The sequence below is a fragment of the Notechis scutatus genome, chromosome 2 (genome assembly GCF_049901735.1).
Source record: "Notechis scutatus isolate UNSWTSFEM ecotype Mainland chromosome 2, rNotScu1.2, whole genome shotgun sequence".
In the NCBI taxonomy this organism is placed as follows: domain Eukaryota; kingdom Metazoa; phylum Chordata; class Lepidosauria; order Squamata; family Elapidae; genus Notechis; species Notechis scutatus.
The window spans coordinates 128344689-128354965 of record NC_142010.1 but is presented as its reverse complement, the minus strand read 5'-3'; the positions used below and the strand labels follow the sequence as shown (position 1 = coordinate 128354965).

At 39.7% G+C, this 10277-nt stretch overlaps 1 protein-coding gene across 1 annotated transcript in view; it reads right to left on the bottom strand.

Moving 5' to 3' along the window:
* Nucleotides 1-901: 901 nt before the first annotated feature.
* CRLF3 (cytokine receptor like factor 3) overlaps nt 902-10277 on the bottom strand; it is a 32038-nt gene continuing 22662 nt past the window's right edge. Inside the window, exons 7-8 of the mRNA XM_026680795.2 lie at nt 5300-5412; nt 902-4144 (exon numbers count right to left, since the gene is read on the bottom strand). Of these exons, the coding sequence (XP_026536580.1) occupies nt 3891-4144; nt 5300-5412 (367 nt within the window). The 3' untranslated portion in view covers nt 902-3890. The remainder of the gene's footprint in view (nt 4145-5299; nt 5413-10277) is intronic.

Here is a 10277-nt window from a genome sequence, read left to right as displayed (position 1 = left end):
CTATTTCTAGGAGCAATTTTTCTGTGTTAGATATACATTGGCAGATATGTATACCTCTGTTCATACATTTACTAAACTCTCTTATGTTCCATTATGAGCTGATGCAATGTTCAGCACCAAGTTTCTGGGGAATAAAACTGCTAAGCCCTCAAGGCTTATTCTGTATATTGCTACTTGCTACACTGGTATCTTGTTTTGGTACTAAAGGCAATGAACATTTTCAAAATTGAGCTAAGTTACTTCCCCAAAGCAACTTCTTCAGTATTCAAACTTTGAATAAAATAAGTAAATCTGATTATTTAAATTTCTTTCTTTTAAAACTTTTAGTAGGATGGCAGATGTCTACTTAGCTTCCATTGAAAGCAAGACTAATAATGTTGAACAATGACTCCTAATTTTCTGTACCTGAAGTTTCAATCAGACACTTTCAAAGAATTTGGGTCTTCGCAGAACAGAAACAAAAGCTCATTTTGTTGCTGTATTGACTAATTACCAAAAATGCTAAAAACATCACTGATTTATTGTATGCCATCTTACAAATTTTGAGTCTCTGTTCATGTGTACAACTGCTTCAAAATTCCTGGAAAGGAGGGCAACGACACCATCAAAAGGTACTGTAGGCTTTTAAAAATAATAGATTAAATTTAGAACCAAATTTTCCTGCAAAAAAACCTTTCCTTAGCTTTAAGCAACTGTTTTATCTTCTATTTGCTTTCATCTCCTGTTGTATCTCTGAAGATCAACAGAGAAAAGACTTATAGGTATTTTTTTATTTTAAAGGCAGCTGGACTTTCTGTTTTAAATCAGAAAATCCATTTGCCTTTAAAACAAAAGCACCGTTGGGGCAACCCTGACCAGGATGAATGAGAACCTCCAGAGAAAAGATTTCACCACAACTAGGTGGGGTACAATAAAGTCAAATCTTTATTAAAAAGTCATGATACAAAGTATCTTGAGGTAAATACATACAAGTGCATACAAAACATAATTCCGCGCTAGCTTTGCCTCCAAGTATTGCCACCTCATATGAACACTGTCTGAACAAAGAATCCAATTTTTCAGAATTCTTATGGCTCTAAAATACTGATTCAATTCCTTTTGAAAATTTTTGCTTCTCATATCAGGTTCAAGGTAAGCTTTTGAGTAACTTTCCTGTTTTATAGCTTTAAAAAAAACAGACTTTACCCTCTCAAGAGATAAAATCTCTCGTATTTCCTCTTTCTCCTCCATCCCCAACTGTAGAAAGTCAGCCTTTACTGGTGAAACAAATTTCTATTTCTATAGCAAAAAAAAAAAACTTTTACAAAAGTTTCAGAAATGGGAAAAAAATTCCTTATTAACTCAGCATATGCATGCCTTCCTCATACAAGACAGAGGTCTGTGGTATATTCAAAAACTCTACCCAAGGGAAGGATAAGAACTACAACCCAGACATCTGGATAGCATCCGGCTGTTTTAAAATTTGATTTACATTTTTTGGTCTTCTAAAAGTAGAACATTTGGATTAAGTCTTCCATTCCATCTGTCACCAGATATAAAAAAGTTACTTATTTAGTAAAGGCATTTTGTATGGTATACATGAGATTGCAAATGTCCTGTGGCAATCCTTCAAGAAGAGGAAACTGCATACATACATGTCTGAATACCTTTGCAAAACCTGATTTATATGTAGCATTCTAAAAAGAAGGGGGAACTTCCTACCTACTATTATATAATGAACATACAAAGCTAAAGGTGAACTAAAGTATCTCATTCCTTTTTTTGTTGTACCAGTTTTGTTTTATGTCAGATACATTTTCACAGAGATCAATAATGAGAGATAAAAAGTATATGGATGATCTGGTTTGCATTTGACATTACTAAAAGAGGAATGTTAATACATTAATATCCTTCCCCAGTCTATATTCACATGAACATCAGGCAAGGTGATGATTTATCTGAGTACAAGAGAAGAATTTTGGTTTGGCTTGATTTTAAACTGGGGAGGGGCAGAGATAGGATTCTATAATCCTTAAATCCTGGCTTCTTGAGATGGGGAGGGGGGGGGAAACTAACCATCTTTATTTAGATTCTGCTCCACAGAATATTCCATTAGCCTTCCCCAAAATCCTGCCTCCAGATATATTGAAACTTCAATCCCATAATTCTGATAACCAACAGGAAATGAAGTGAAATATATCTAGAAAACATCAGATTGCAATAGACCATGAGATAAGGTTACATATTCCTCAGTTACATATTCCTGAACCAAAAGACCTACTACCCCATTACTCAGATATTAATACTGGGTGACAACTTTTATTTTGGGATCAAACCAGAGTAACTCGTAGCTGGCAATCCCACCATATAAAAAAGGAAGGGAGGATTTTTGCTCTTCTTTTTATCAGCTGTTTTTTTTCTTTGCTTACTTATCACACGGGGTTATGGCAGCTAAGGACTCTAGCAAAAGCCTCTGGCCCTGGGATCGAAGACTTAAAGTTTAAGAAGGAAACTGGTTGCAAATCTTACTTAATAGGGATACCCCTGCTGCAAGGAAACAGCTGCCAAGACTGGGTTCCCCATTTTGGAAGATGGGCATGCAGGCAATTTAATCATACAAAGGAGATCCCAAAAAGAGGGATTTTACTTGCCCAAGTCAAAACAGCAAAATGGTGATTAACTGCAGAGGCTGAGAGCAAGAATGCTTTAGCTGTTGCTCTCTGCTTAAAGTTAGTACCTGGCTCATCTGCTAACTTGGTTACGTCAACCAAATTCTAAAAAGCATGACAAGAGATCTCTACAATGCATTCTTTTTTATATGGTACCTCCATGTTTGCAAGTTGGCTTGCATACCCTGTTGGCCTGACCCCAGTTTCTATAAAATTTATCTGAACGCAAGTCTAGATAAAGAAAGGCGTGGTGAACATAATTTACTTGCTACACAAAACTCTAGGCTCCGTACAAGTTGTTCAGGAAAGGTCTAAAACATTTGCGCCCTGAATATTTTTTGGGACTGTGTGATATTATCTTGAAAAAGGCATAAGTTGTAGAAGGCACTGCAATGAGTGCAGAGGAGCGGGAAAATCCTGCTGAAGAGACAAATGCCATGAATGAAATTTTCTCTGTCACATGTGCAATATTGTTCAACAGAAGCATCAAACTAAGGCACATCGGTATCGCTCGCCAAAACAAACGTTTCGGCTCAGATTTCTTCTGCAGTAAATAGCAAGGCACTGAAGGAAGAGGATAATGTAGAGGCCAAAAAGCCTTACTGCCCAGTGGACAGAAAACTTTTGGCAGAAACAGGTTGAAGTACAGCATTTCAGTACCAAACTCTGGTGAATAGGAAAACATACATACAGTTTTGGTCCATTAACCCTGAGCCAAAGAATAACACTTAGGCAAACTTAGTAAAGCATAACCAAGCATTGATAGCAGGACCACAGTAACAGAATCATCTCTACCTTTTTCTTCCAAAACCACACACTCTCTTGGTGATCTCCAGAGGTGGACTACAACTCCTATAATCCCTCTTTCACTAAGTCCTTGACTAGGGATTGTGGAAGATCATGTCCAGCCCCTCTGGAGAACATCCAAACGGAGAGAGCTGTTCTAAAAAAATAATAATACTCAAAATGCATGATGTCGATAGCAAACACAACACCTTACATAAACTCTTCCAGATTACTCAGCGTTTCACCAATGTTTCAGGTGAATCCAGTAGAGAAGACAGAGTTCAAGTAATGTTCATCTCACAGAAAAGTGGCATCAAGCAGCTCACTGAACCAACAGCGGTATATACCAAAGACACACAGATTTAACAGCCTGGATGAGCAAATAATTGTGTCATTGGAGTCCAAACCCTTTGAATGACGACACTGAAAGACAACTACTATTTCTCAGTCTAAGAGTTAGAACACCAAAACTTTCCAGCCGGGATACGAGAAGGAACATCCAAAATACAGAGTGCCACAGCATTGATCAAGTACCCAGTCAAAGACTACTTCCCTGTTGTTGGAACTAATCGTCACTCTGAGTTTAAAGTTCCCCCCATTATTATTGCAAGAGCCTAAATTCACAGATTCCATGTCGAAGGTTACAGCTGATCCTGAAGTCACTGCAGGTAACTGGTTCGTCATCTCTTTTCCATTAACAAAAACAGCTCCTGCAATAGATAAGAAATGCTGGTGAACCTACCCGGTCACAAAAGAGTTTTTTTTTTTTTCAATTTCCCATGGAAATCAAGTAACTTCTGAGCTTCCTGAATTCACCATCTGTAATGACTTGCAACACGCTTCATGGATACCTTATTAAATTACATTCTTGTCACTAAAGACCGTAAGTTGGCTTGCTTGCAAAACAAAGGGGCTTTTCCAATTTCATTATCCCCAAATATGTCTCTTCCCTTTCATATCTGACTCCACAAATCAAAAGTGAATGGTGGAAACCATCCTGGGGAACTAGATATAGTAGCAGAACATTCTCATTAGTTGGTCTCCTGACCAATACAGTTATTAATGGCTAAACTTCCCAAGAAAGACCATTTTATAAGAGTGCTCATTGCCTCCAAAACAGTTAGGATTCCCACACTATTCTACATAATGTCTGACACACACATCAATGATACTCATTTACCATACTGGCAGCAAGAAAAGAGGGAAAATTATTTTCTCAGTTCACAATTCTCATTTACAAGTGGTATGGCAAATCTTTAAAATACTGTTGTAAAAGGTTGTCCAAGATTTTGAGGTCAAGGGCTACGTTCTCTGTACAGAAGCTTAATGACACATAAAACTTAGGATTTACTGATCTTTATCATTTCCCCCCTGCCAAATGAAAAGAAGGATGTATTATGATGATGTTAAGAGAAAACCAGGCCATCAAAGAACACGATGGCTGGACACCATCAAGGCTGACATCAACCAGAGCATAGAAAAACTCCAAGAAATAGTGCAAGGTCAGAAGATGTGGAGATACTTGCAAAGAGTCAGACACGACTGAATGGATAACACTGTCGTCATCATTATGATAAGTATTGAAGGGGTTAGTTGTGAACCTCTGCTCTAGCCCAGTCAGGCTTTTGAAAATTAGAAGCCTGCTAGGATATGGACATCCGTGTTTTGACATGCCTCTTTCCCAAAAAGCAGTGCTTAGCAATCTTGGGAAATCACATTTATTATTTTTATCACCTATTTAGGATTCCTCCATGTCATAATACAGTCATCCTATATACAGTAGGTCTTAAAATAACAATACTTTAGGATACAGGTAGAGATTGCAGGTCAGAAGGTGGGCCAAATCAGATCTTTTTGCAACTCACCATTGGTACTAATGCACACAGCTCTATCCCGTTGCAAAGAATCATAGTCATTCAGCCGCTCAACACAAACTCCAATACTATCTTTCCTGTCTGGCTGGCCAACTGTTTCAATTCTGTGAAGAGAAAGGGGGAAGACAGCTATATTTAGAAGAAAATGTTAATATAAAACACGCCCTTGATAAATGTGCCCTCCTTTAAATCTCACAGTCTAGGAATCTGCAATTCAGCTCTCTCCCATCTGGTGTTCCTCACATATATTGAAATCCAAATCCTACAATCCCAACCTATATCGGTCTTCAACGCTCACTACACTTACCAGCTTTGGGAAAGCTAGTCTAGTAGATGAGATAGTTTCAGTTTGCCTCAATTCAACTTTCTTAAAGATGGAAAATTTCTAGGATTGGGAAAACCAACCACCCTCACGTTCTGCATAAGGGAAGGCCTTCATTGGATCAGTGGCCTCTTTAGCTAAAATGATACATTAGCAAGTGTTAATGAAAATATCTGCCAGTGATGTTAGAGAACCATGCCTGATGCTCTGAACAATACAGCTAGATGAATGATCTCACCTATTATCTAGCTATTTGCCATACAATTACTTCTTCCAGTCATATTGGGAGAAGTAACATTCTGGCTGCCAGCATTAATTAATAAGATATTTGCTGTCGTGACGCAGTTGTTGGTTTTCCCAATAGAACTAATTATCTTTAAACCATTCCTTTGGAAAATTGTTCAGTTTTCTCTGCAGGGTATCACTTTCAGACTAAACATTCCTCCATTTATTTATGAACAGATGTCCCACTTTTTCATTATTTAAACAAGCTCAAAGTAATTTTCTTTAGTAACCAAATAAGCATTTATTGTCAGAATCTCCAGAACAGAGAATGTGTTCAGGTGCTCTTATTTATTTGATTGATTGATTGATTGATTTATATTACCGTCTATTTGCCCATGGCGACTCGAGGCAGCTTACCGAATGTAAAACCATATTTAAAATAAAAAACAACAACAAAAACTAACAAAAAGAATCAAATAAATTAATAAAGTATAATAGAACAAAATCTGGGAAAAAATAAATTTAAAAAATCACCCCCAACTCCCACCCCCGCCCCAACGACAGCAGATCACATGAGCCATTTGATGGGCTCCATCCTGCGCTGGGTTCCCCAGGCCCGCTGGCAGAGCCAGGTCTTCAGTGCCTTCCAGAAGAGTATTAGAGAAGTGGCCATTCTAATCTCTGGGGGATTGATGTTCCAGAGAGAGGGAGCCACCACGGAGAAGGCCCTTCTTCTGGGTCCCACCAGGTGTATCTCCCTCAGGGATGGGACCTGCAGCATTCCCTGCCTCCCCAGCAAGAGACGGTCCCTCAGATAACCTGGTCCCAAGCCATGAAGGGCTTTAAAGGTGACAACTAGCACCTTGAATTGCACCCGGAAGCAAATCAGCAACCAACGCAGCTCCCACAGGAGGGATGAAACATGTGCACACCGGGATCTGCACAAAACCATGTGGGCAGCTGCATTTTGCACCAACTGGAGCTTCCGGATGTTCTACAAGGGCAGCCCCATGTAGAGCGCGTTGCAATAATCAAGACGGGAAGTGACTAGGGCATGAGTGACTGTGATTAGGGACCTTTGGTCCAGGAAAGGGCGTAATTGGTGCACAACCCACAGTTGCGCAAAGGCCCTCCATTATATTAATAATGGTAGCAGTCGGAAGTACCATACTAAGCAGAAACCTGCTATGTGAGAAGAAATTTCAAACAAGTTGATGTCATGCCCTGAACAGCAGAATGTACACACAAGGGGAATCAGGAAGAGTTATCTTCCAAGTTTCATTTAACCATTTGGAATTTATGGTTATGACTCTGAGGAAACCCTGAGACACAGTCCTTGATTTATGGCCACAATTGAGCCCAAAATTTCTATTGTTGAACAAGAGAGTTCTTAAGTGAGTTTTGCCCCATTTTAGGATCTTTCTCGCCACCGTTGTTAAGCGAATCACTGCAGTTGTTAAGTTAGTAACACAACTGTTTAGTGAATCTGGCTTCCCCATTGACTTTGCTTATCAGAACGTTGCAAACAGTGGTCACATGACCCCAGGACACTGCAACCGTCATAAATACATGTCAGTTGCCTAGCATCCAAATTCTGATCACATGACTAAATTAATTGTTATAAGTGGAGGACTACCTGTATCAAGTAGCAACCATAAAATGTGAGATAATCCTGTTTGCTAAGAAAAGGAAGTAAAATGGAAAAAGGAGCGAGAGCTAGAAATTTATTGTCTTTTTTTTCAACATTACAAGGTTATGTTATCTGCCCTGTAGGAGATAAGAACCGAAAAGTAATGAACCTTTAAATGGCCTGCTTCTTCTGGCCAGTATATTTGTACAAGTGTAGGGAAGTTCCCCCTCCCCAGATTAAAATATTCTTTATTCTTAATATTAAGAAGAGGCAGGATAGAATATTTGCCCCAAACGAGACATGGAGAAAAGGCTTAACAAAGGCTTCCTGCCATAGGAAAGCAGCCTCAAGCAGTAGCTTGAAGAGGCTGGTCTTTAGGAATGGAGATTTTGTATCCATTCAGAAAGACTGGCCAATCTCTTCATAAGCAAAGAGACTCCAAATAAGCAATATAATTAGTCCAGCCAAAGCAGACAAGATTAGCTCAGACAAACACATTGGGATTTGCATTTCCTCTTTTGCCTGTAGAGCCAGCCCCGACCCCTGCATGACCCTACAGGAATTTGGCAACAGCCATCAGAATACTGAAGGACATGTTCTTGCACAGGAATAAGCATCTCAATCACAAAGTCCCAAAGAATGTATACAAACCCACCTACTCTCGACCCCATTATGTCAGTGACATGCTGCTGTCACTGAAGTTTCTGGCTACCAAATAAACAGAGACCTTCTTTTCTGCAGCCTGCCCCCATTTTATTTCCAGTGTCTTTCTTCTGTACCAGATTTTCCTTCCAACACAAGGGGGGGAGGGGAATCCAGGTTGATTTTAGAAACCATCTCATTTATAACAGTTTGTGTTTCAAACGAAGCAGATACAGTACATGCGCCAGCAAAAATTAAAGCACAATTATTTCAGAAACAGGGAAATGTCAAAACATTCCCCATGTTTTTAAGGAGTACAGGTCGGGCAGCAATAAGTTAATTCTTCCCCTCGATTTTGAGTAGACCTCAAAACAGGAACCATATTGTCCTGCTAATATTTTAGCCAGTCTTCCTTTTCTTCAGGAAGAGACTCAGCTGAAGGCTAATGTTACAAAATGGGGGAGAGGGAGGAGGAATCTCTTACATCTGGAAGCAATCCATAAGAGAAGGTTACTTGTAAAAAAAAAAAAAAGCAAAAACTGAGATTTACAATCTCCAGTTGTTTCATCCCTAATTATACACTGCTAACTGATACATTTTTCAAAAAGACTGTTTTTAACCATGGACTTCAATATATTTTGGTGTGGAAATTTTGCATTAAGCTTGGCATGTTCCCCTTTGATGCTACATTTAGTTCTTATTACAACTCTAGCTGGTAAGAACATAAGCAGTCCATTGTGAGAATAAACCTCTAGGCTAGCGTTTCATGTCCAAAAGGAGCTGATTAGATGTCTCTGGGAGGTATCCAAGCAGAGCATGAAACTAATGGTTACCAACTGTGACCCCGGCATCTTTATTAGATGGATGTCTGCAGTTCATGGAAATGCCATTTGGTTATATGGATTAACTTATGCTCCGATCCAGCAATTTCTTGCAGATACAGAAGCTCAAAATAGAATGTTTTGCAAGTTTACAAGAAAGCACAAACCCTGGATAAAACGGCAACCTAAAAGCAAACCATATACTTGTATGTATACGCCTATTTGTTTATTGAAGTTAGATATTGCTTGATTCCCAGTAACACAGGTAGCTTACATAGTAGTCAGAATGGAGAAGGGAACTCCAGACATGTGTGAAGTTGAATCATGACTGAATGCAATCTCTGAAATACAGAATAGGGCACCCTATACGAGGACACATAGGCTGTCACGATCTTCTGTTCTGGCTGGAGAAAAACTCTCCCAGGAACAGCCTTTGGCTGCCAAGAATCAAGTCCAAAACGTGGTCAACAAAAACTGTAACTATAATAAGTCCAATCAAAGCAAAATGAAGTAATTGGTCAAACAAGGCAGGAGCAAGAATTCCAGACATGAAAGCACGGCAATAACTCAACACGATTGGGAAGATGCCAGGAACACAGATAAGCAAAGACAACACAGGATATAGTCACATCTGCTCCCAGCAGTTGCCACACTCAGCATGCATTTCTTTTAAACTCTCATTCCCAGGGGTAGCTAATGAAGGGAATCAGGGCCCTTTCCTCCCCTGTAAACCACGCAACCCACGTTGCTCTTTTCTCTGTTCCTCCCTGCGTGTCCTAGGATGAAGAGGGGGTGGGCCTGGGTCTTCCTCTGAACTCCCTGTCCCTTGTTCTATCTCTCCTCTGCTCTGCCCAGCTGGACTTTGCCCTCCCCCAGTTTCCTCCACAGCCAATGGAGCCACCCTCCCTGTTCATATTCCTCCTCGGATTCAGACTCCAACAGGGGCATGACAGCAGCTATCATTTGTGGGTTGCATAGCAATTATTTTTATACAATAGCAAATGTTAACATTTCCCGCTTGAATGTGCCTTGCCTCCCCCCCCCTCCCAGTAGGAAGTCAGAACCAATCAGCATGCATCTCCACACAACACGCAGCCCTCTGCAACCTCCCTTTTTACCCATCAATTGCTTCGCAGCATAGGTATGTGGCAATGGTTACAGGCCATTGTGGCCCGTTAAACATTTCTTTCTTATTGAAATGTCAAAGCAGTTACAAGTCGCTTCATCGTTTTGCTTATTTATTGAGCCTTGCTACAGAATGTTCCTCCTCTTTTCAAGGTTTAGACTTCTAAATAAATAATAATTTTATTCGTGTGGATTTTCTTAGTC